Source organism: Pleurodeles waltl, chromosome 3_1, assembly GCF_031143425.1.
Source record: "Pleurodeles waltl isolate 20211129_DDA chromosome 3_1, aPleWal1.hap1.20221129, whole genome shotgun sequence".
NCBI classification, from domain to species: Eukaryota; Metazoa; Chordata; class Amphibia; order Caudata; family Salamandridae; genus Pleurodeles; species Pleurodeles waltl.
This window is the reverse complement of record NC_090440.1, coordinates 320,939,028-320,965,761: the sequence shown is the minus strand read 5'-3', so window position 1 is coordinate 320,965,761 and position 26,734 is coordinate 320,939,028. Positions and strand designations below refer to the sequence as shown.

Sequence of the window (26,734 nt, the reverse complement as noted above, 5' to 3'; positions counted from 1 at the left end):
CAGAGCAACCCTTGTGTGAACAAACAGGAAACGGATTACCAGTGGACAAACACGCTGGGGTTGTACACAGAGTAAGGCGCAGAACCTCCCACAGTGACAGGGAATCTCAATGCCTCTGTGCAGTTTGCTCTTACAGATAGTCACCCTGCCAGCCCCATAGAAAGGAGGCAGCAGAAGTGATTCTGTCTCTGGACCCTAGAGCACAAACAAGGATAGTACTTACATACACAGGACACGCTCTTGTGGGTCCAGCTCGAAACACAGTGGCGATTCCTGAGAAAACAGCAATAGCACACGGTCACCGTTAGGCACGAAATACAACGTATAACACTGGACAAGGATGGGGGCTGGAATTGCCTCCTGGAAACCAGAAGCCAACCCCAGTACACAGGAGGACACGTATACACTGGTGAAGACTGACAGAACACTTACCAGACACAAAGAACCAAGAAGAAACAGAAACAGAAGGGAACAAACAAAGAGGCAGAGGCAAGAACTAGGAACAGGCTCAGGCTGAAGCAAAGGCGGGTCTAGGACTTGAAAACAGGGCGCAAACGTCTGGCTGGGACAGACAGAGACAGGACTGGGAAACTGAGAACAGGCTCTGGCTGGAACAGGCAAGGACAGGACTGGAATACAGGGAGTAGGAAATGAGCAGTAAACAGGACTGGGAAACAGAGAGAAGGTTCAGGCTGAAACAAGGCAGGAGCAGGGCAGAGAAACAGGGAGCAGGCTTTGGAAGAAATAAACAGGTACAAGGCTAAGAAATAGGGAGCAGACTCTGGCTGGAACAATCAGGAGCAGAGCAGAGAAAAAGGAAACAGGATCAGGCTGGAACAGAACAGGAACAAAACTGGAACACCATCCGACAAGGGGTCTGTAACACAAAGGAATTGAAGTCCGATGCACGACGGGGAGCTTGAGGAAATGGCTGCTTATAAGCAGTTCCAAGCTGGGCTGCACAGGAGAGGTTTCAGGTGTGTGTGGTTTCGGACACTTGCAAGTCCTGGAGGAGAGGATCCAGTGAAAAGGAGCAACTGGACTTCTCCCATTGAAAACAATGGGAAACAGAATCCGGGTTTTCCTGACTACCAAGCTGTGCATTATGGGATTTGCAGTCTTAAGAAGCAAATGTAGTCCTACACAAGTGTACCATGGAGAAAAGAGAAACAAACAGGAGTCAGCAAGGGACTCTAGATAGTTGTTCAAGGTGATTCCCAGGCATCTGACAGTCCCCTTACAGCGCCCCCTGGAAATGGGACGACCGACTCGTAACACAGGGTGGGGGACTGTCTGAGGTGGTCTATGGACAATTATAAACTAGGGGCTTACCGGCAGATTGTACCCCCTTGCCCTACTATATACTAGGGACCTAAAGGGTCTGTCCGGGCAATTGGAATGGTACCCTAATACCTAATATACTCTACAACATGTGTGTTTTTAACATAGCACAAGCCTGGGTCTGGCTAACAGAGCTCAGGTCAGTCAGTTATCATCAGCACCAGTCAGCAACGAAAAAATGGAGGTGAACAGGGTAAAAAGATGATGTTGCAACACTGATTGATTGATTGATTTGCTGTCTACCCTGTGAGTAGACAATGGTCTACTCTGTCTCCCTGTGAGGACACAATGCTGCCTTATGATGGGCAAGTGTTGCTGCCTGCCTGCCTATGGGCAGTTGCGTTACTTGCCTGACGACTTAGGGGTTCTGTCTCCCTTGAGACAGGGCACTGATGCCTGCCCTCCGAGGAGACAGTGCATTTGCTTGGAGGAAGAGATGCATCCGCCTTGTGAGACGTTGGTGTTGCTGCCTGTGATGTGAGGGGTGATGGTGTAGCCTGCACTGTGCTTGAGTAGGCAGTGGCACTAGTGCCTCTGTGAAGGGGCACTAGTGCTTGCCCTCTAAGGAGGCAGAGGAGTTCCCTACCTGAGAGGATTCAGCCTTTCCACCTGCTCTGTGTCCGAGCAGGCAGTGGTGACGCTCGCCTTGTGAATAGGCATATTCCCGCACTGTCAATGAAGAGGAAATGGAGGTGCCCTGTGACATAGTGCCAGCTTGCAAGGAGGATTCCTTCTCCTCCTGCTGCTGTAGCCGAGGAGGGAGGAGCTCTGAGCCAGTGACGCAACCACTGATCCCTGATCCTTCACTCCCAGCCTCAGCCCGGATTTGTCTGCATGGTCTGACACAGCTGCTGGTGAGAGCAGGAGGAGAACAAAAGGAAGACCACGCACAGTCCGCCGCCTCTCACTCACCTGTAAGATCTGGAGGAGGGCAAAAGGGGGAGCCCCGTTGCACCTCTCAACTCTGCTGGGATCCCCTGTCTCCCTGAAGGAGCTACGAGCTGCTCAGCACCGTGAGGCTTAGACAGCTCCATCGGCCGCGGGAGGCAGCTGAGGTGTTCAGCACCAGCGGAGGAGGACAGCTCCCAAGAGCGGCTCAGCACAGAACACACTGACCCCTCCGGGAGCCCTGAGGGCGGCACTCTGCGCGCTTCAACACCGTCGGGCGGACGGCTCCATCTCTAGCGGTGCCGGCCCTCGGTCACTGGACTGCTACTTGGCACATTCCCTCTGTTATAGGGCCGTTTCTCCTGTACAAAGTACAGATAAGTGACTCAAGGAATTTTACGGAGGGTCGTCCCCTCGCCGAGGAGCCTTGGGACGCGGAGGTGCAGCGCCAGCAGTCCTAAGTGCCCCTGAGCTACCCTCCGGGATGGATCCCAAACTGCCAGCCCTCTTCTTGGCACTGGCCGTGCTCATCTGCCAGGCTGGGGCATTCCCAAAGCCCCTGAGTACCGAAGGTAAGACGTACACCCTGGCACACTTGCATCCTAACTCTTAAAGTGAGCACGGCAGTGCATCCCTAAAATAGTGGTCGAGAGGGCACCTTTTTCGAAGCACGACTCGAGGTCCCGCATCTACCCGCTCTTTTGTGTATATGTGCTGTTGGCGCGAGGCTGAGAGCGGTTGTACTTGCTCACTAACTGTTTTGTAGTACAATGCAATGCTGCGATGTACCGGTGTGTTTTAAATATTATGTCCCGGCTCTCTTCTGCTTTTAATCTCACAATCACATCAAGCCGATTATGCCGTGGTTATTTTCGGCAGCCTCCAGGTCACGTTGTATGCAAGCTGAATTGGTGTTTTGATTTTCATTTAGAAACGTCCTCACATATTATAAAAATAGTGTACATAGCGTGCATTTGCGGAAGTAGTTAAGACAGGGGTCAAATCCCTCCGGGGTTCCCATTGCCAAGAATGTTGTTGAAATGTCTGTATTCAACAGTGCACAGCCACTGAGCACCCCAAGGAGGGGATGGGAAGGGAGCGCCGGTAAAAATTCGAGGTCCCATTGGGGAATGAATTGGTATTTTGCTCATATAGTGTCATTTAAGTGCAAATTAAGAGAAGATTAAACTATCTGAAATCTGCGTAGGTCTTGCGCAAACGACAACTATGACTTGTGATGTACGCCGAAATGGTAACTTATATATATATAATTGTGCGAATAAATGGCACGGTCCACACTCCCACCTTTCACTTAAGAAGCACAAAAACAAGTGTGTGCGTGCGCCCACCGCGTGTGTGTGTTGGGGTGTTGGTGGGGCTGGTATGCGAGCGCAATGCCAGGGAAAATAAATAAAGCTATATGGAACATGCTACCGGAAACGAGTGCACTGACACACCGGATTTCACACATTTATTATTACATTGACTGATGCCACCTTTACAGGGCCTTGTAAGCACTCGCGTTCACCACTCCGCTAGAGACTGATTTACCCAAGATGCCAACCCACTGACTGCTGTCCATGGATCAGTGCATATTCTCAAGGCACTCGACACTGCATTACTCTTACTTTCCGCTCCTCGCGTGTGCGTAGTTACCTCATCCTGCTAAATATACCAACTTGCGCATTGTGTGTTGCAGATAACGCCGTGCACAACAGGGAGCTGAGTGTGGAGCGGCCTCTGGAGGAACAGGTAGTGACACAAATATCATGCTATGTTCGCTCGGCTTATCTTCTTTTCGTAAACAAACAGTAACATATATTTTAATTTTGTTTTCCGTGTGTCTGAAATGTGAAACGTAAGTAAAAACATATGGCACTTCCTGCCTGCAATCAGAAGGATGCCGCCTCTGCTCTAAAAGTTTGTGAAGTTAGGCCCACTTTGCACCCATTCCTGTCACGCCTGTCTCGTGGGCTTCTTGCTGCTTAGCTGCAGTAGGTGAGCGGTAGTCACTGGTTGTAATTCTATTTTGTGGATTTATGGTCGTGGTGGTTTCTTACCACGTCGGTGCAAGCACGCCTCCTTGCAGTGCACAGCTGTTCCCCGCACTGCTTCTAGCAGACGATTTCATTTGGGTTCCTTCTAAACTGCGAAACATCCAACCAATAACTTGGCCAAACCAAAAAAAGCAAAACCGGGTGAGGGGAGGGGGTTGGGTTTGGCCTTCACCTTGGTCTATGCCCGGCTCCCTCGTAACTCCTACCCCAGTATTCTCCTTCTCAAACCACTTGCCACACAATTGTAATTGTATTTATATAGCACTTATTACTCCTGACGAGTCGTTAAATCGGATTGCATAACATTTGTTTTTAGTCACGATTCGGTTTCTACTATTCCCAACATTATCTCTTTAATGGACTTCGGAAGGGGGCACAGCTTAGAACCGTGGTCAATACGAGTCCCCAATGTGCAGGGTAGGGGCAAGTGAAGTTCCTCAGAACGCCCCTGCCCCGCTGAGTTCTGTCACCCCTCCCCGGCTCCGACCCCTTCCAAGGACCCTTATCACCTTTGCCAGTCACAGCATTTCCAGAGAGCGGTCTGATTGCGCAGCTGCCCGGGCCCGGCTCCTCTCGGTCTGCTGCAGCTGCTCCTCCCGATAAGAGTCTTGGCTCGGGGCCTTGTTCAGAAACTGGGATTGATTGCTAGGCCGGTAGGAGAGCCCGGGAGGAACGAAAAGCCCCAGTGCTGCCCATACAACTTAAACAAGTCCCTTTATCCCGTCGCTACTAAGGGGCCACGTGAAGGCAAAGAGACAAAGCCACAGTTTGACCAGGCCTCTCCTGTACTACTGGTGAGGACCCACCTCGCCCCAGCCCCCTCAACTGACCTTACCATCGTATATGTGCCCAGTACAGTGGCGTGTTCAACGCCACACCCAATACACCGTGGACTCCTCTTGCACGTCATCCCTGAATCTCTTTAAATATTCCTAGTCAGTCGTTCTACTTTGTACTTTGGTAAATATCACCAGCTGCTTTTTTTATTTCTATGCTACTACAGATTGCTGAGGCGGACGCAGCCAGTAAGACGGGCGCAACAGGTAGGTGACTGGCACGTTCATGAGGTCATATGCAGTTATAGCGCTTTAACCAGTGGAAGCGTTAACCACCGGGCCGTGTCACTGTACTTACAGACGGCCAGGGAGAGTCCCAGAACGACTCGTTTGCAGACGACCTCAGTCTGCTGATGTCGGTGGCAGAAAACGAAAGGAAGGCGAAGCGAAGTGGACCCTTCCGAGACCCCTTCTACGAGCAGCAGCGAACCTACCAGGACCTGGACTCCACCAAGGGCCGCAAAGCGCTTGAGGACTACGACACCACCAAAAGCGAAGGTGCGGCGCTTTATGTATTCAGACAGGACTGAGAGAGGGCTAGTGCGTGCAGAAATGCAGAAATATCGCCGCCCTGCGTGTAGATTTCTTAATAATAACTCTAACATGCCAATATTTTTGCAAACGTTATTATTACTATACTGTTTATAGGCCTGATGTATGCAGTGAGAAGTCTAGGCCGAATAGATATATGCTGCGCATGAACAATATTGAATGTGTGCGGTGCATACAAATGCATCTCCACCAACCAATCCCAATGACCCTGGGCCACCTTGATTCTTGTCAAAGGGTTCCCGGACTCTGAAAGCGATGCAGGACCTTAAAAATGATAGAAGTGCGCTAGACGAATACTGATAACACACATACATACAAAACAACTGATATCTTAAATCCATGTCTTTTCAGGGATGATAAAATACATAAGCAATTATATCTGTGACACCTGGCATAGTTATATAAACTCTCCATATTGTGCACAGGTTAATAACTAGCGATTGTCGCAACTTCATGAAAGACACAACTTTTTCTTTAAAGAGCAGCTGTGGGAGCCAGTCCACAGCCAGCCCCGGCAATAAAGCTGCAGAACGGCAGCCCAACCATCTTGAGTTTTTATAGAGCATGACAATTCAGGAGGAATGAAGAAATCATCTTCACTGATAATACATTTACAGCTCAGAGCTGCCACGATGAGAATTTAGAGGCCCGTTGCACGCTGCAACTTCGTGACAAGTAGTCCGGACATTCACAAGTCTGTAAATGAGATCTGCACATTCGCTCTCTGTGAGAGCCTGTAAGTTTAGGGTTGATAGATGCACTATCCTGCCACTTTTATGAAGAATCAGCTGGGTAACCCATCTTCATTTTGAACCAGGACAACAGTACTTCTTTGTGGGGTTGTATGTCAAAAGTATTGTCTAATTTGGTGTAGATTTCCTATAAGTAATGCCGATGGGACAACATTTTTTAAAAGATATTTAGTACGCAATTTCGGTCAGACGATATTTTAGTTGCTATATTCTGGTACCATACCCCATATGAAAGCTGATCAAATATTTTTAACAGTGTGGAAGATGAACGGCAGCTTGCTTCTGTTAGAGAACGGAAATGTCCCATTTGGTGCATCCTGGCAGCAAATCTAAGATGACTCATATTGACAAGAGGTACGCAAACATTCTGTAGCTACCCCACTTTACCTTACGAAGTAAAACCCATATAATACAGCGAACCCCTCAAAACCATAGCTTATCATCGAAAAGTGTGTGATAGAAATGGATATGCTGAACTAATTAACAGAAGCATGCCTGGAAGGTGGAAGGAAAATCCCATTCATTCAAGCTGGAGGAAGTGTGGTATCCAAAATAGCACATAGCGCTTTGGATAACTGGATCATCTCTTTCCCATTAGAGGATCTGGCAGGGATTCTTGATCTCAAATTGTGAACTCACCCTTTAACATTCTATTTTCAAAGACTGAAGTCCCAGACTAATGAGTCACACAAATTATTTCTTACCCTCCCCAGAAAGGGAGCCACCTTCCAAAGCTAATTGTTAAGCACTTATCTACAAAAAGATGAAAGACATTTGTGAGTTGAAGCTAGCATCCGCCTACAAGTTTTATACATTCTCCCAGCCTCATACTTCCCTTTCCCCTTTGTTCGTGGAGCAGTGCAGACGGAGGAAGAGATAAGGGGTGGGCAGAACCATGTTCTAACTCACACAATGGGCGAGGTGCTTAACACATCTGAGTACACACTGCAGGTGTGATTTTTACCCTGTCCTATTGTCATCCAGTGAGGTAAAGTGATTCGTGATCGTTCTGTTTCAGTGATCGATAGGATATTTTTAAATGTGCTTGAAACATCGTTGATGATTGAAGGGCAATGAAAAGAAAACTGCACAAACGATATTAGGGAAATGCATACTCTTCTGTAAGTAACAGGCGAATCACCTTTGACCATTTTCTCAATCTACCTGAGAAGCAAAATACACCCAAATCCACTCCACGTGTGAACTAGAGAAATGTATGTATTTTAGGAATTTCATGTGGTTTGGGTGGTTGTTCTTGACCATCAGAATGAGATTCAGGGAGAATCACATGACCTTGGGAAACTCCAGGCCAGTTAGCTGTTTGAGGGCAGTTTGTTGGCTGTCTCCCACTTTATTTTTCATCCTTGGCTGATAGATGAGGTTCTAGAACATTAATTTGATTCATGTCCCTCACTTACTCTGGTGAGTAAAAAGTAGCAAGTCCAAGAGAAGACTGGTATGGGGAGCGCAAAATCTCTCCAGTCAGAACATCTAGTCTCATTGTCATCTAGGTTCTTTTTTGTAGTATCCTAAAGAATGTCCACTCAATGGAGAGGATACAAGATGTTGTTTTACAAGGTGACTATTTCTGTAACGGATGTTGTGAGAATGTCCTGTGTAAACACTAATAGAGCTTAGAAGCCTGCAAAACGATTGTAATATGAGCATCTCCAGCCTTGGAACCATTCTACTCAAGTGAGAAAGAAAATAAGCTTGTGTTGATGTAGTTGGTTGTCCTGCTATGGAACGTCTATCATGGCAAGAAGCTGGTGTGCCGTGTTTGCCCTTGAGTCCCTTTCTCAGGGAGACAATCGACATGACTCGACTTTCATGCTAAGCCATTCATCAGGTAGGGCAACAACATGTTTGTCCCGCTACAGCTGTAAATCTTATTGCTCATGGATGTGACTTCAGTGTCATCTGCTGTACACTTGCCTGATTAAGGGCATCAGACCCTCTGCCATCTACATATAGCGCTCAGGGAAAACTGTAGACCTGGCCAGGTAAGTCCAGGATGCTGTCTAAATGTACTCATTGTGCCAACGAGGCTTGTTTTTTAGAAGAACCAGTGCCCACTGATAAATGTCCACACACTGAAATGCGCTGGACCTTTGTCTCATCTACAACTCTGTAGCAGTTATCAAGGACTTCTTGGAAGCCCATGTCTGAAGTGGAAAGCAGACTGTTCTTTGGACTGTAAAAGCCTTGTAACTTGATTGTGTCTTGAAGAACAGACCAGCTTGTCAAAGACCAGCAATTTCAAAAATACTCAAGTGCTTTGGTGCCCAACTTAATTCCTATCAGACGATGCTGACCGCAGAGCCAATAGATGTTTTGTCACTGCTTTCTTTACCTTTCTGCAATCTGACACTGCACTTACCACATTGCTAATTATGGCACCCACCTTCCCGCAGATTAGTGAACGTACTATGGGTTGTTTACCTGACCTCCATCTTCAACAGCCTACCAGAAACGCCTCCAAGGAGGTGCCAGCCCTAACCTAGACTCTGTCTTGGGTTCCCACCATATCCTCCACATTAACTGCATTGGCACAAATCCGCTAATACAGCTAGTGGGGAGAAATAGTTTCAAAGTTACAATGTATCCTTCCAGTGCTGACATGTAAAGACCACTTTATCAAAGTTACAGTATCCATGTCTCTAGACACGAATGTCCTTTGTGCATTTATGATTGTGATTAGCAAGCATTTTAAAAAGAGATCTATGTGTATAATAATCATTTGCTGGGTATTCATTTTTAAAAGTGTGTGCTTTTGTGCCACACTGCCCATTGCATTCGTAATCATACCCTCAAATAGTTCTGCTGAGTATTCTGAGGAGCTCCCAAAAACACAGGGTGGTTTTAGAGAAGCTCTTACCCTGGGTAAAGACTGGACTGAGTGTGCTGGTTCAGGGAGAGTCCAACCCAAGTGCGCCCAACCTCTGAACCGCCTTCCTTCCTGTGGACAACCATCTGCTCGCGAATAGACACCTCAACAAGGAAGTTCTCTTACAAGGAGCTAGAAAGCATCTGTGCAGTATGGAGCTCATTAGCCACAACGGGTTAATAGCCATAAAACACAAATCTCTAAAAAAAAACGAACAGACTCGTTAATGGTGTCCCTCATTCTTCTCCCCATAGCTGGTGAGAATCTGGTTAGACACCTTTAAACCAAAGTTCTTTTCTCTTTCTATTGTTTTAAAAGTTTCCAATTTGTGTCATGCTTCTGGTCAAAGAACATTCTACCAATGGTTTAAAATGGTGTATTTCAGTCACTAAATGGCCATCCCCTATCAAAATGCCCCTGACCTCCACTGCTAAGTAGCGTATAGTTTCATTGATCCAGCGCCAGTATTCACACTGTAATCTCTTGCCTTGGTCACTTCAGATCTCACCCATAGCTGTAGACAGCTTTTTTTCTTGCATCACTCTGTGCCTGCTCAGCTTTGAGGTGTGACCCCTGAAACTGGATTCATGGGACTCTATTTGGTTAGTCCATCTGGCAGAAGTTGCTAGAGAACCTGTCCATAGGACATTGGGTAGCAGCTATAGGAAGTTAGGTATTAACTATTTGATTAGTGTAACACCATATTAATGTATAGCTTCAATATTTGCATGATTCTGTTTTCTTCATAATCACAGAGATAACTAGTGTACTCTCATCCTTTGTGTTTTACTGTTCCGGGTTGTATCTCTTGTTAGTGATCTTCAAATATTGAGCACCAAGCTAATCTCAGTCTAAATAGATCCAACCTGCATAGGCCCAGTGTGCGTAATATTTGAACATACCTGTGAGAAGTTTGCTAAACCATGTTGACATTGTGCCCAAGCGTTATCACTGTGGCCCCTTCTTGCTTATGAGTTCTGAAACCAGGAATTACGTGTAACTCATTGATTTTATGTAGTGTATGCAGTATGGGTGAGATGCAAACCCACAGACTGACTGAGGTGGTTGTGGAGATTGTATGTGAAGGACCCTGGCAGTGACCAGTAACTTTTTTCTTCTTTTAGATGACCCTGATGGTCTCCACCAGTTAGACGGGACTCCCTTAACTGCTGAAGACATAGTGCAAAAAATTGCCACTCGGATCTACGAGGAAAATGACCGAGGAGTGTTTGACAAAATCGTTTCCAAGCTTCTCAACCTTGGCCTGGTATGTTGTGTGAATAGAAGAGTTCTGTTTGCTGACTCTTATCAGTGTTAATTACAACAGTCTATTCATTGTAGCCTTTAAGCAACAGAAAACTTGCTTCCTGACTGTGTAAGCAAATGTTTATTTTAGCACCTAAAGTGATGCCCCTACTGAGGCCTGACGTACCTGGGTAATTATTGTACACTGTCAAATGTAGGACATCATGCAGACTCTAGCCAGATGTTCAAAATGCTCGCACAGTGGCTGTGTTTGTTTTGTCATTAACTGTAATTATCGTGATATTCTTTCAGGTTCATCTGTTTGTTCCTGTTTCAGTTCTTCCACCTGGTGTGTTTTTGATTTATCTTTTTCCCAAAGGGTCTTCCATTTTTTCTCAAGTTTTTTTAAAAACAGTTTTTTCTGCTCTTGTTTTTTTACTCTTTCATTTTTTAACCTTTTCACATCTTAAACCACTTTCATTTTGGCACACTCTGTTTTTAGCCCTCAACCTAAAAACAGCTTTAGCTGTCTGTTGCCAAACACATATCGTATACAATACAATGTTCATAGAGGGTGCGTTGGTTGTGCCCCTTGCTCATGATTGGATTGCTTTCTACTATATCTCAGTTCTTTACTCCATATTCAGTGGCGTTCTTAACTATTCTGGTGTTTGTCCTGCATAGGAAGCATTTTGGTTTACCATGTTTCTAATTGTTTGACTTGTACCCTTCCACTGCTAATGTGTGGAGACCGCTCTCTTCTCCAAAGTCACTTTATTTTTTATATATTTTACATTTTATTTTAATGAGGCCCAGGAGCAGCACACCGATACTGGGCCAAGCTCTTCATCTTGTGTGACAACATGTGCACAGTTTGTTAATTTTTAATTCCGAGATGCTCGTCTCCCATATTGGAGCGGTAAATTGAGAGAAGCCTAGAAGGAAGAAGTATAAAAATGACCACTGCTCATGTGAGCACGTGAACATCAGCCGTCTTTGAATGAATTTTCAGATGCTTTAGAACATGGGTACTCACAAACATTTTCACAGGGGCCGCAGAGTTTGGTCTTTGATGTGACCGAGGGCCGCACTGATGGCACCAGGGTGGCAGTCGGGGTTGGCAGTAAAGTGGGTAAGGGACGCAAATCATATACTTCTAGTGTCTGAATAGCTCAACGTGAAACCATAAACTTGGGAATAATCACGGCTTCTCCACTTAACCAAACTGTGTGATCTTAAGCAAATGTTTTATTTCACTTTCCCTGCTTTTTGTTCATTATCACATATGAGGACCTTGCATGACTTCAGGATGTGTGCTGCACAAAACCTTTTTGTGTTTGATTTAATAAACTATAATGTTTTTTATAATTGAAACCTAGACCCACCAAAGAGTGCACATAGCTGACTTGCCTCTTAGCTCACCAAAGGCATTTTTGTCGGGGTGGGGGAGTGAATGTTTCTAAATTTAGGTTAGAAAATTATCACTTTGAAAAAATATATTTCTTCAATGCACTGACATAATCTGGTGTACTAAGGTGACGTTTCTGCGTGTTGATGAAATACACTTTTTGAATTTTGAGCAGACTTGATCGTGCTTTTACATTTTTGCTTCTTTAAAAATGTCTTTAAAAATGAAGGTGTTTCTGATGTTACATTGTACAGAATCCCTCTGTTATCTATTTTCTTTACCTTCAACTCACCTTAAATAAATGCTTGCCTGTTTATTTACATGTTTTTAATGTTAGTGCTGAGTCTAGTTAAGAGCAGCCCAGTGCTGCTGGGCAGCATGTAAAGGTCGGGAGGGCCGCGTGTGGCCCCCGGGCCGTACTATGAGTGTCACTGATTTAGAACATGCATTCAAACATGGCTGCCGTGGATCGTGCTCATCTTTGCACATCTGCAGTGGCTTTGGTTCCATTTGATTCATATTTTCAGTCCTGCTATTAATTTATTTGTGCCTTGTGTATTTGTTTGACCACCCTGTTTCATCTATTTACCCGTTTTCATATATTGTCCCCAATGGTACATTTTTTGACTATTTTATGGGTTTTTTTTTGGGGGGGGGGGTCTGTTTTTTGCTTTATCTAATTCTTTGAATCATTTCTCTGTTTTATTAGCTCTTGCTTATTTCTGTAATCTCTCCGCTTCAGTGATTTACAAATCTCTTTCTTTTGTTGGTTATTATATTTCATTGATTGGTCCCTCTTTTTCGTTGTGGTCCATTAGTTAGATATTTTGACTTTTATGTTTCTTTGCAAGGCTGACTAGTGTCAATATTTAAATCCTAAGTATTATTTTATGGCCTTTTCCCCCCTTTCCCTTTCCATATTTCACTACTCTTTAATTTTTGGGCCTTTTCATCTCTAGCTCCCTGTATTTTTTTTACTTCTCTTTTAAATAATTTGCCTCTATATGTTTATGCATCTGTTTTTTAATCATGGGCTTGGTCTAAATAAAATTGCCACATGTGCAGCGGGTCTTCAGCGATACCGAGACTTCCATTGCAGTACAGAGTGGGATGTGCACCCAGCTGCAAGTATTATATGGTATTGTATTGTTTTGGTAGCGTTTATCATACCTCATGCGTGCTGCAATAATGTTAGATGTAATTTAGCCATGCATTATTAGCAGCAACTGGCCTTAAGGCATGACCAGAGCGACACCAGCCCCCTCGTTGTTCAACAACTCTCTCTCAAGAAGGCAGAGTGTTTTACTGAAGATCTTCACCAGCAGGCAAAGCACTGGTGTACTCTGCCCGCTTTTTTCAATGAAGGTGGACTTTCTTTTGCAATTTTTCGTGCTTTGAGCCTCCTGTGCCCCACCTAATTTACAGGCATTAGATGCAGGGTCTACAGAGATGTGCTGCCTTGAGCGGCAACATAGAATATTGGGTCCTCTAGGTCTCTCCAACTATTAGAGTCTGCAGGGACCGCGTGAGTCAACATAACATAAAGTAGAGTTTCTAATGTTCTTATCATTTCAGTTCTATCACGCAAGCTCTAAGTAATAGCGTCTGTTCTTTGCGTCCCCACCATAAGTCACTGGCCTGGAAGGAAATGCGCAGGTGAAAATTAGACTTCCAAATGAAATGTCTATGTCATTGAGCCCAGACGAGGAGGGTCTTATCAGAGATAGTAAGTCAATAAGCCAAGTGGGGGTTTTTCAGTTTGGAGCCCAGTATAACCACTCCCTGCTTTACATAATAGGTAGGTTTAACTCTACAGTATATTTGAAGGCAAGCAATATTTACAAATGACTTCCCAAGAATTATTAAATGAGTCAATTTCCAGCTATGACAACCATACACAGTTGTATTCACCTACTCCAACTATTCATTATTAGAGCAGAATGATATTAGCATTGTGGATGAATCCATTAAGTTGTTTTCCAGGTCCAGCTCTTTTTCATAGCTACTCATTGACACGGATCTTACGTTTCAAAACAGTGAGTCCAGCAACCTATACTTTGGAATCTCTGAATCTATGTGTATCACGATTTATATTAATGTTTTAGAAATTATTTTGGAAATGTGACGTATCCCACACACATCACTCATTTTCAATATTTTAGTAGTCACCCAGCATTTTGGACAAATCAGTTGATTCATTTTAAAAGTCTGATTCCACCAAACTGAAGTTACAGTTTTTATCCTAGATAGTCCTGCAATTGTAATGTGTATTAAGAATGTGCACAAACAAATACGTTAACTGGACTTGAGGACCACCATGGCAGTCTGGTGGCACTCAAGGGAGCACCGTGGCAGTGGAGACTAATCCTTAATTCCCACCAGCAACACATAGTGAGACTTGTTTCTCCCACACTGAATTTTGTCCCTATATGGGAGGTGGTGATTTCACATTCAAAAGCCACTGTTTCCCCTAAGGGTCACAAGATTAGCCTGGCCACATGGCTTCATGGAGGAGAAGTATGCGGACACCCCAATCACTCCTCTAACCTACAGAGGTGGAGGCAAGCAAATTAGATAACTGACTTGAATACGTTTGTGCTTCTTTGGTTGCACTCGTAGTGTTGTAATTACTTTTTCTGTGCGAGGTGCTTTTTATGGTATGGTATCATATGGAAGCATATGCTCTGACCAAGAATATTGAATAAGACATCGTGTGAAACCCATTTTATTTTAAAGGGAGTCTTTCCATGCACCCCATCTAGAGATTGACATTACTGTATAGTCCGCTTTTCAACTTTTGGTATTGGCAGTTTTAATCCATACGGTTCTACGGTTTTACTCAGTTTATAAATATATTACTCCAGCAATTGCACTTTGATAAAATGTGCAAAATATTTAATTAGAGTTTTTTAATTGGTCTCCATAAAATATATATTTTTTTCAATGTCCATTTGCTTTTCAAAATCCAAAGAAACGTTGTCATTTGTTCACCCAAATCTATATACTTGTGCGTTTCTATATCACAACCCCAATGAATTTCGGACCATTATGATCTACTTGAATATGCATTAAATTCTTAATTCCGAAAGGAGTCCAACTTTTTCGAGCTGTATAGTTCAGAAATAAAGCCTGAACGCTAGCATTCTGCGTGGGCGCCATGTTTTCTACCCTAACATGCTTGCATGTTGGCATCCAAAGGAAATTGACTATGACTGTTCTGATTGGCTAGAGTACTCTGTCGCTGCTTATTTGCGAGAACTTGTGCATTTACCACCCGCGAGAAGCGTAAACATACCAGCAATATATTGGAAAGATTTCTACATTGTATTTATTGCAAGTGCTGATCTGATTCCTTGAAATTTAACATGAGTTAAATAATTGTGCACATTATATTCCATCTATATTTTTTACAGATCACTGAAAGCCAGGCATACACCTTGGAAGATGAGGTGGCTGAAGTCTTACAAAAACTCATTACAAACGAAGCTAAGAATCGAGAAAAGGAATCCGAAGATTTTGATTATCCTCCTGTCAGAACAGACAGTGAAACGGAGGAGAAAGTAGAGGAGAATATGGTAATTTCCTTTTGAACTAATGGGATCCAAGCCACTTACCACGAGCGCAGACCAATCTACTGCACGCTGCCTCGGGCCTGGGGAATAGTTATTTCTGTCTGCAGACGATATGGAGCCTTTAATGAATCGCTGCCTGACACACACCACGCACTCATACATCACGCAGGCATTATTTGTCAAAAGTGCTATCATGTCATTTTACACCCACGATCCGAAACGATTTTGTTAGAAAATAGGCTGAATATCGAAATGCTTTAAAATGTTCTAATGAGTCAGAGGAACAGCGATTCGTTTAAATTCCCTCATGGTTTTGATACTATTTCTTGGTGTAATATCTGTCTTATGCCGTTCGCTCTTTCCCTCTCTGCCGATAAGCATTTCACGTTGTATTTATTATCGGCTGCCTTGCGTGAGCTGTTGTGTTGTAACAAACAATGGAGAAGCATAGATTAAACCATCTCAGGGAACCATGCGACAACATTCACCCTTTTGCTGGGCTGCACTCGAGGGCAAGCGGACAGAAAGCTGAAACGTCATTCTTTGGGTTTTCTCAATGAATATAATCTGGTTTTCTTTGTGGTTCTGCGCGCTGCAGAGAATGTCTTGTTTTTGGCCGCACAAATAGATATCTGTGTCGGCAGCTGGAATAGGAGCACACAAATAGACATCTCTATTCGGCAGCTGGAATAGTTGCACGGAAATAAATATCTCTGATGGCCGCAGGAATAGATGTACACTCCTCTGGCAAAGTCAAAGGTTAGTAAAAGTCTTTTTTATCTATGTATTTGTTCAGGTGAGCTTGGTCAGGACCCAAGCGGACGTCTGGCTGTTGAATAAATAAAACATTGTGTAGTAAGCGGGAGGTGTACAAAACAATACAAAAGTAAAACACATATATCATCTTGTTTTATCAGTCTGAATGAGAATAAGATAGACATTTCTCCGACAGAAGGAAAGGATAGGAGTAGGTTAGTAAGCAAGGTACTCCAGGCATAGATGAATGACCTTGAAACAAAAAAATCTGGATACTGTCTTAAAAGTTGACAGACTTGGCTTTGATTGTTAAGGATGCTGGAATGTAAACAGAGGTAAAGAAAAAATAGGCTATCAAATGCTAACCGTCCATTGAGTAGAATACAGCAAGGTTTGGGTGACAAGATTATTTACTCAGTTTTATGAGGAACCTTTAGAAAGTGGGTGACCCCTGACGTCTTCATTTCCCCCTGGTAGTTCTTGAGCTGGCCGATGTCTCTATTAAAGGAGGTAGATGGACACTGGTGACCTGAGACACTCACGCATTTCAATATGGTTCCCACTGGCTCGGCGTGTAGAACCTTGAAGGACTCCCCAGGGCATTGATTGAGACTGAACATTATTTAAAAAGATTCATTGAAAGACATGATTTTACTCTTTTCAGTCTTGCAGGAAAGAGTCTTTGGAAGCTGGTTTAACCACAAGGGATTATAAATAAGTCAGATACACTGTAGATTCCCCTGTCATTTAGGACATTTCAAGGGAAAGAAGTCTTCACAGGATTCAGGTGCTTCTCCCGGTACCATGCTAGCTTTTTTAGTGATGATGGTGTACTCTGTTCAGGGTCCTGGAATAGTAGCCTTTCAATGTACTTGGTCCAAAACTATTAGCGTATTTTGTTATCTTGGAAACATTTTATTGGCGAAAGATAAGAATATTGTAGGTAAATGTGGGTAATTTTAAGGTTGGTTCAAAAATATGTCAGAAGGATTTCCTAGATTATTGACAGCACTTTGAATTCTCCACCCATTTGCTACCCCTCCTGCCCCTCCAAAATTCACACGAGTGCGCACCCAAAATGCCTTGTCTTGCCATCTTCTGCCATGAAATATTTTTAAACCAGATCTGAAGGACAGCATGTTCCGAGCAATGGAACACACTTATTTTCTAGACTGTGTGCACATATGATTGGACAAATGACATCACTCTACAGGGCAAGAGAGCCAATGGTAGAAGTGGGCTGACTTATTGCTTCGTGCTGTATGCTGTCATGGATGAAAGCACAGTATAAACAACACTCATACAGACAAATGACGGAAGAGGGAAGACCCAAAGTATCTCTGAGCATATGTGTATATATTTAAATATATGTACGCATTTATTTATAATTACATTCAATCAATCAATCAGAAATTCGTAAAGCGCACTACTCACCTGTGAGGGTCTCAAGGCACTGAGGTGGGGGGGGCAAGGGGCGGATGCTGCTACTGCTCTAACAGCCAGGTCTTGAGAAGTTTCCTGAAGGTAAGGAGGTCTTTGGTCTGACGTAGGTGGGTGGGAAGAGTGTTCCACGTCTTGATGGCGAAGTGTGAGAATGATCTGCCGCCGTTTGTAGTTCTACAGATGCGTGGGACGGTTGCCAGGGTGAGGTCGGCGGAGATGCCGGATCGGGTGTAGAAGGAGAGCCGTCTGTTGAGGTATTCTGGTCCGGTGTTGTGCAGTGCTTTGTGAGCGTGGGTTAGGAGTTTGAAGGTGATTCTCTTGTTGACTGGAAGCCAGTGCAGGTCTCTCAGATGACCTGTGATGTGGCAGTGGAAGGGGATGTCCAGGATGAGGCATGCAGAGGCGTTCTGGATGCGTAGCAGCCTCTTCTGGAGTTTGGTCGTGGTTCCTGCATAGAGGGCGTTGCCGTAGTCCAGTTTGCTGCTTACGAGGGCTTGGGTGACTGTTCCTCTGGTTTCGGTGGGGATCTATTTGTAGATCTTTCGGAGCATGCGGAAGGTGTTGAAGCAGGAGGAGGAGATCGCATTGACTTGCTGGGGCATGGATAATGAGGAGTCCAAGATGAATCCTAGGTTGCGAGCGTGGTCGGTGGGACTCGAAGTGGCTCAGAGAGAGGCAGGCCACCAGGAGTCATCCCATGCAGAGGGAGTGGAGCCAATCTTTTGTCTATTAAAAGATCCTTGTAAACAACTAAGCCTGCCAGGCCTTCCAAATGCATTCTTGCAAGAAGTGTGAATATTCCATTTTCTACTCATAGGGTATGTTAAAGAGTGTAAGGGTAATCAACACCAACATCCTTGCCTCAGATGGTAATCTGTGAGATTTTATGTAACAACATACATGTCAACAGGCTTTAATATAGAGCAATAACAATCCACCTCTAAAGGTATATTCACTATAGCCTTAGAACCCGCCGTAGCGGGCTCTACCGGCTATTAAAGGCCTGCTCCCCGCGTTAAATGCCCGAGCTGAAGGCGAGGGCATTTAACAAGGGAGAGGGACTTTAATAGCCGGTAGAGCCCGCTACGGCGGGTTCTAAGGCTATTAGAACATTCTGCCACTCAGGGCAGAATGTTCTATTAAAAAGAAAAATGTTCACGGAGCCCCAGGGGATTAAACTCCCCTGGGGCTCCGTGAGGCTTTGTTCACAGCTGTTGCTGTGAACAAAGCGAACATTGGAATGTTGGTGCTGCGGGCTTTTACCGGCCAGTAAAAGCCCGCAGCACTCCATTGTTTTCAATGGAGCCCCCAGCATTCCAATGTTCTAATCTAAATTATGCATTCATAATAAATTAGTAGGCCTTCTGACTTTGTCATAATGTTTCATAATAATCAGATCAGACTTATGGTATCTGAAATAACTTTCTAAATGAACCAGTTAGGCTTGTAGTCTTTATCACTAGGTTGTCTGCATAACTACGCAGACCGACTGCATGGGGCATACGTTTTCCCTCAAGGCAACAACCAGGTATACCATAATCATATGACAAATATGCACAAATGAGTTGTTAAAACATTATAAAATCCCTCCCATGAGATCTAAAAAAGATTACCATATTGAAAATAATTTATTCCTATGGTTTGAGTGGGTCACCACCACCAGAACCCTTGCCTACTACAGTAATCTGTGAAATTCAGTATTACAAATATATTTGTAAAGCTTATTGCTTTTCACAATAAGCAACCCAGGCCTACTTCCACTGTCATAAAGTTTTATAATAAAAGGACGAGACATAACTGTTCCCAGAGAATCAATTAGGCCTACACCCTTCATCTTTGGCTTGTAATCATAACCCATTTAGGCCTCCAGCATTGAGCACAAACTTTCCCTCGAGGCAACTGTCAGGCATACACTAATAAAATTACAAATACTTACAAAAGTACAGTTGTCAAAGCAAAATACTATTTCTACTAAGAGGGCAAACCAAGGATTATCACAATGCAAATCAATTGCTTTCTTTTTTCAGAGGGTGCAGCCAAATCCAAAAGCTTTATCTACAATGGAAATCTGAGATGCCATTCAATGCAGTATCTCTCTACAGACTGTAATCAAGAGCAGTGACAACTAGTGACCAGCCTATTGACTTTAATATATGCTTTTCACAATAAATATTTAAAACCTGCTTCCTTTATCATAACTTTTCATAATAAACAGATTAGATCTATAGCCTTCATCATTAGCTTGCCATCACAAACACTATTGAGTTTAAGCTTTTCCACAAAGCAAACAATGCATTAAAAGAAGAAACCACACCGCCTGTGTGCAATCAAATCCTGTACTCAAGGTCACCAGCATGTCGGTGGAGTATACGCCTAACTCTCAGAGGTACTCTGAAAGTTCTTTTTCCGTTGACCACATAAGATCAGCAATTGCTGTGTTGTCAAACCAGGCATAAAGAAGTGAATGGGTCAGCAGCACCACGGAGGCAATATGTATGGTGATCAGGCCTGGTTATAGAGGGGAGCTCGGTGGGCCCATCTCACTCAAGGAAATCCCCTCACCCACCCAAGGACCTAAAACAGTAGGTGAGAAATTGGTGATTTTAATGAATGGCTCTCTGAGGTGGTGACAGAGGAAGACTTGATTTCAAAAATGGTGTGAAAGGCGTTTTGTCTCCCCACAAAGGTAATGGATGGGACCTCTATGAAAAATGCATCAACAGTTGTGTAAACTGGCTCTAGTGGTGATTTGCCTTTATAAGAAACTTGTATTTTTTGTTAAAGCAGAGAGATGCAGGCAAAAAGCTGGACCTTCCAGGTCTGAGGAAGAAATCTGTTCAACTCAGCAAAGAGGCAAAATTGTTGTACCAGGCAGGACATTAATGAATTAATAGTACATATTTTAGCACCAAATGAAATGGCAAGGTGACCTAAATTATGTGGCAAACGCTGCAAATTGTGCAGCATTATCTCTGTCAGCACATTTTTCCTCGATTCTTTTACCAGAAGCCTAGTCTGGATTGAAATGTCCAGTGGATGATGGAATGGAGTGGTTTTTGGTGGTTGGCCTATTGATGGGGTTGTTTGATTACACCTTCTGTATATTTGATCTCTCTTGCTCTCTGCCTAGTGCAGTGGGGGCCATATTTTTTGACTGAGGTGAAGTTGGATATTGGTAATTCCATACTGAATTTCATTTTGAAGTAATTGCCAGTAGCAGTATCCCTTTAGATAGTATATTGAAAAGGGGTGTTCCTGAGTGTTCTGAAAGACATGGGGTTCTTGTCATGTTGCAAGCTCCTATTAAAATATATTTAAAAGTTGAAAACAATACAATAGGCCTTCAGCATAGTCAGCAGTCATTTGCATTAGACTTTCACTTCCTAAACATGTCCGTAGTGGGCAGATGTTACCAGTGTTCAATAGGAGATCTCCCCAAACACATTGTTGATTGTTGCACACTTCCCACAGGTAACTTCATGGCACACCTAGAAATGTATACAGCAGTCCCATATGAAAACTTCAGGAGCCGGGCCTGATGGGGATCACAAGAACAGGCATGAGTCTATCAGAAATTGAAGATAACTAACAAAAAATGAACAGTAGCAAACGTATTTGCAAATTTGAGCAACTTTTGTGAATTTTCAAGAGGTGAATTATGTAGCACAAAGATGGGACATCTGTTATTTTACTCCTTGGCTAACCCTGGACGGAGGACTTGTTTTAGGAAAAAGTAAAAATAGAGAAAGGTGGGAACATGTTTTGATTGAAAAGACAAATGTTTTCTCCCCAAACAGGCCTTTTTTCTTGTCTGAGCACCTGACTGAATGTTGTGAGTGGGGCAGGGGCACATCTGGGAGTGCTGTAGCTACTTATAGCATGGAGGTAAGGGCCAGTTTGCATTCCTGAGTTGAGGGTACTACTCTTACATGGGCTGCTTCCGTCTCAGTACTTGCCCTGGTACGTTGTGGACAAAGGTTCCTATTTTCAGCAAGATCAATGAAATTGGTAGGTGCCAGCACCGAGCCCTTGGCTGGCACTAACTCCTTAGGAGTCACTCTGGCTGTGACAATGCCAGTCCCTAGTGCTGCCAGTATGTGGAAGCGTATCCATGGTAGGTAGGAGCCAGACTGGATTTTAAGGGGGGTGAGGGTGCATGATGGGGAGGGGAAAAGAAGCAGCTAGAAAGGAACAGAACATATTCACTTTCTATGCAAATCAGGCAACCCAACAGCCAATGACTGCTCTTTATACAATGAGGTGGTGCTTTCAGAAGCGTTAATAGAGCAGGTTTGTGGTAAAGAAAATTAAAACTACTACTCACAAACTGTAATCTTGAAATTCGGTAAAAAGCATACTGGACAGTGAAACGCAAATCTACAGGGCAGATATATTGGCAAGCAGGGTCACAGGGATACAACCTACTGGCAGTTGCCAGTAGGTAGTTATAGTCATGACCTAGTTTCCATAGGAACAGTGTTTTATTTGTTATGCCAATAACTTTGGCACCGCTTGATGAATCTTCATGAAATTTTAAAAACTAATACAATAGTCAGATCAGTTGCTGTCTTCAAAGTTTCAGGGTGATCCGTCAATCTGGGGCTGAGAAAAAGGTGGGGGGGGTCCCAAAACGCATTTTCTCCATGCATTTTCCCATAGGGTCTTTAGACATACCTACAGTCCGAACTGCTGGATGGAAGTACACCAAATTTGTCAGGAAGCTAGATCTTGGTGCACAGATCATGCTTTGTGTGATTTGGTGTAAATCCGTTCAGTAGTTTTGGAGATATTAAAGAAAAAAAATATTGGTCTAGGGACTTGGATCCTTCACAGGTCCAACAGTCCCAGTGCTGATATCTGATTGGCTTCCAACACTTGAATCAGGAAGTGTCGGCAGCCATTTTAGGACTTGGCTTTAGCCAGAAAAAAATGCAAAATAAAAGAAAATGGGGCAGGGTAAGTATTCAATAACCCCCTAGTCTTGGCCCACTGGTTCCCCGGGAACCCCCAGGCATAAAAAAGTATATATATATTTTTTAATCCTTGGCAAAGTCTGCGGCTGGATTAATGGATTTTGACAAGAATGAAAAAAAAAGCAAACACTGTCTCCTGCGCTTCTTGTTTATATTGCCCGCGGTGGGCCAGGTCGCGGTGCATGTCAAATGTGTAAAGGAGAGGGGCGCACTGGATCCCCCGGCACCGGGAACCAGCACCTACCCGGGGCTCAACAACAGAATATCAGGGGTACTGTGCAGACTCCCCCTGGCCCCGGGGACCACCACCTCCTTTGGGCTTTACCAAAATAATGATGCAAGGGGATATCTCTGACCCCCTGGGACGACCACCTCCCCGGGTCTACAGCAATTAAATTATGCAGGGGGACACACAGAACCCCCTTGGCCCTGGGGACCACTAGCTCCCCATTCCATAAACAATTGTAAAAACATGGAGGGGGGGCACACAACGCCCCTCCCGGGCCATAAACGGCCACAGGGAGCAACACCTCCCCGGTATGGTCCTGTGTTTACCGAATGAGGGGGGGCCACATGGCCCCTCCTCAAGGAGCCTTTTATGGTCCTGGGGACTGCCATTCCCCAGAGCCAGCTCCTGCTACCTCCTAAGGCACCCATCCTCAGGAGACAGCTGTTTGCTTTTGCTTGGCAGCAGCTATGACAGCTCCTGCCAAGCAAAAGCATACCTGACATCTCTCCCAGCAAGCAGGAGCATTGAAACTGGTCCCGCTTGCTGGGAGTGGAGCTTTCCTCTCTTTCCCTGTCCCCTGTCATGAGGGCAGGGAAAGAGAAGAAAAGATTGCTCCCGCAGGCAGGGAGCTGCATTTTCAGCAGCACCCTGCATGTGCGAGCAATGCCAGCTCCTGCAGGAGGCAGGGAGCCGGCTGGGACAGAGGGGGACTTGAGGCTCCCCGCACGGTCCCTTACATTACCAACAAAGATGGAAGCACTTGGATGAAGTACAAATCATTGAAGTATGTTTTCTCTCCAGTTCCTCCTTGTAAAGTTATGTGATGGAGACACTTGAGGAACAATCACATTGGCAAAGCTATGTGAAATTACCTTGGAGTCCCTTAGCAGCTGTATTGTAGGAGATGCATTTTACCAACAAGGTAGCACCTACTAATTAGCCAGTAGAACGCACTCCAGTTGGGTAGACATTCTGAACAAAACAGTGACTTCTTCTTGGACAAATATGCAGGACAGAATTAATTCTGGCATGATGGTTCCATCACAGAAGTCAAACTTCAAGGGGATCACTTACAGATATAAACAAAGCAGGTGCCCAAGCTGAAGTTCCACTTCTGTAAAGTACTAATCATCCAAATTTGTTGTACATGGTCAAGGCAAAGCAAGTGTTTTTTGTGTGCATTTACATTTTGATACCTTGGTGGAGGTGTTTGCATCCTTGTTTTTTTTTAGCGCAATATCTCATGTAGTGATTGTGACAAGTGGGTTTTTTCTTGTCATCTGGTGCTGAGACTAGAGATCCTGTTCTCCCTTTTGGCCCCACCCCATATACCTTAGTGGTATTCAACGTATTACCTCAATTTTCATAGGAAGATGGACAGCATACTAAAACGACCCACCAAGCACGTTTCCCGTCAATTTAGGATACACATTCTTAATGCACAGGAATATGATCACATCACCACCAAACAAAGAAGCACTTCATGAGTGGTGTGGGGTTGGCTGCAGGGCCTGGCCACACTCCAGGCCATGTGGCTAACCCTCGCCACATGCAGCCAAAGGCAGTGCGTGGTGTGGGGTTGGGTGATTATAGGGAATTGGCCGCAGGGCCTGGCCTCACCACACACGGCCGAAGGTCGTGTGTGGTGCTGGGTTAAGTGATTATAGAGGTTGGTTGCAGGGTCTTGCCACAGGTAACTATAACTTGCGCCTTCGCCATGCACTGCTAATTACACCAGATATTAGAGCACTCATGACAACTTTTAAAACATTATTAAAAATATCAATGTAACATTAACAGCCAAAGAATTGAAAAGAAAACTGTGTGCGGCGGAGGCGGGAGTTATAGTTACCGTAGGGCACAAGTTATAGTTACTCGAAATAACTGTAACTATAACTGCTGAATTTCTATGGTTTTGCGCGAGTAAATGCAGAACCTAATTATAATGTAACGTCTGGCTTTTTAAGTGAAAACAAATATATATATATATATATATACATGTATGTATATATATATATATATGACTTTTGTTTGCTCATGCAGGGTCATCCCCAAACTTTTTGCCTCCTATTTTGTCTGACCAGTTGCTGTTGGCTTTTGAACTCTGAGCACTTTACCACTGCTAACCAGTGCTAAAGTGCATATGCTCTCTGTGTAAATTGTATGGTTAATTGGTTTATCCATGATTGGTGTATTTGATTTACTAAGTAAGTCCCTAGTACAGTGCACTAGAGGTGCCCAGGGCCTGTAAATCAAATGCTACTAGTGGGCCTGCAGCACTGGTTGTGCCACCCACATTAGTAGCCCTGTAGTCATGTCTCAGACCTGCCACTGCAGTTTCTGTGTGTGCAGTTTTTAACTGTAAATTCGACTTGGCAAGTGTGCCCACTTGCCAGGCCTAAACCTTTCCTTTTCTTACATGTAAGGCACCCCTAAGGTATGCCCTAGGTAGCCCCAAGGGCAGGGTGCAGTGTATGGTTAAGGTAGGACATATACTGATGTGTTTAATATGACCTGACAGTGAAATATTGCTAAATTCGTTTCTCACTGTTGCAAGGCCTGTCCCTCTCATAGGTTAACATGGGGGCTACCTTTAAGTATGATTAAAATGTAGATTCCCTTTGGGAGCGGATAGACGTTTGGGGACTCTGAGCTTACAATTTAAAATACATCTTTTAGTAATGTTGATTTTAAGATTGTGTGTTTGAAAATGCCACTTTTAGAAAGTGATCATTTTCTTGCTTAAACCATTTCTGTGACTCTGCCTGTTTGTGGATTCCCTGTCTGGGTCAGTTTGACAGTTGGGCTGGTTGCACCTCTCACTAGAGAGTGACAAAAAGGGAGCCGGGGTGTAGTCTGCACTTCCTGAGGAGCAATCTATGCTAGGAGGGAGGGGAGGAGTGGTCACTTACACCTGAAAGGGCTGTGCCTGCCCTCACACAATGCAGTCTTCAACCCCTGGTGTGTGTCTGGGGCCTGGCCTGGACAAGGCAGGATTTCATAAACAAGAGAGACTTTCCTTTGAAGTAAGCCTACTTCAAAGGGCAAAATGGGTATAAGAAGGGCACCTAAATCCACAGACTTTAGAACACTTCTGGAAACCAAGAGGAACCTCTGCCTGGAGAAGAGATGAGGAAGAAGAGCTGCCCTGCCTGTTACTGTGCTTTGTGGAGCTATCCTGCAGTTGCTGTTTCTGCCTGTGCTAGATGACAAAGACTTGGCTTTGTGTTGCCTTCCTTCTTGTGAAGAACTCTCCAAGGGCTTGATTTAGAGCTTGCCTCCTGTTGTTTGAAGTCTCAGGGACAGCAAGGACTTCTCTCTGCCAGCACCTTGAGCATCTGGAGAGACTCCAACTCTTCCAAGTGGGCCCATCCAGTTCCTGGGGCCTTGAGAAGAGAAGAGAAGCTGGCAGCCCAAGAGTGAGAAATCCACACACAGACCGTTGTGCGGGGAAAAGATCAACGCAACTCCGATCTGCGGCTGAAAAATGGACGCGCCACTGGCTTCACAGCAGAAAATCGACGCTCGCCTGCAATGCGACCGGAAGATCGATGCCCTCGGCTGGAGAAACGACACACAGCATCGCTGACGAAGGCTGGTGAGATCGCAGCCCACGCTGCGTGGTTTTCTGACCATCGTACGGCTGAATTTCAGACGCAAACACCGCTGGGCGTGTAAAAACGACGCTAGGCCTGCCCGGACGAGGGAGTGCTGCCCGGATCGATTCATCGCTCTCCTGCAGAGAGAATAAACGATGCATGCTGACCCGAGTAAAGGAGAAACGACGCAAGGTCT

General features: G+C 44.5%; 1 protein-coding gene across 1 annotated transcript in view; it reads left to right on the top strand.

Annotated features, from left to right (window-relative positions):
• Positions 1–2,018: 2,018 nt before the first annotated feature.
• SCG3 (secretogranin III) overlaps positions 2,019–26,734 on the top strand; it is a 202,789-nt gene continuing 178,073 nt past the window's right edge. Inside the window, exons 1-6 of the mRNA XM_069222474.1 lie at positions 2,019–2,801; positions 3,929–3,981; positions 5,290–5,329; positions 5,423–5,620; positions 10,438–10,580; positions 15,380–15,541. Of these exons, the coding sequence (XP_069078575.1) occupies positions 2,714–2,801; positions 3,929–3,981; positions 5,290–5,329; positions 5,423–5,620; positions 10,438–10,580; positions 15,380–15,541 (684 nt within the window). The 5' untranslated portion in view covers positions 2,019–2,713. The remainder of the gene's footprint in view (positions 2,802–3,928; positions 3,982–5,289; positions 5,330–5,422; positions 5,621–10,437; positions 10,581–15,379; positions 15,542–26,734) is intronic.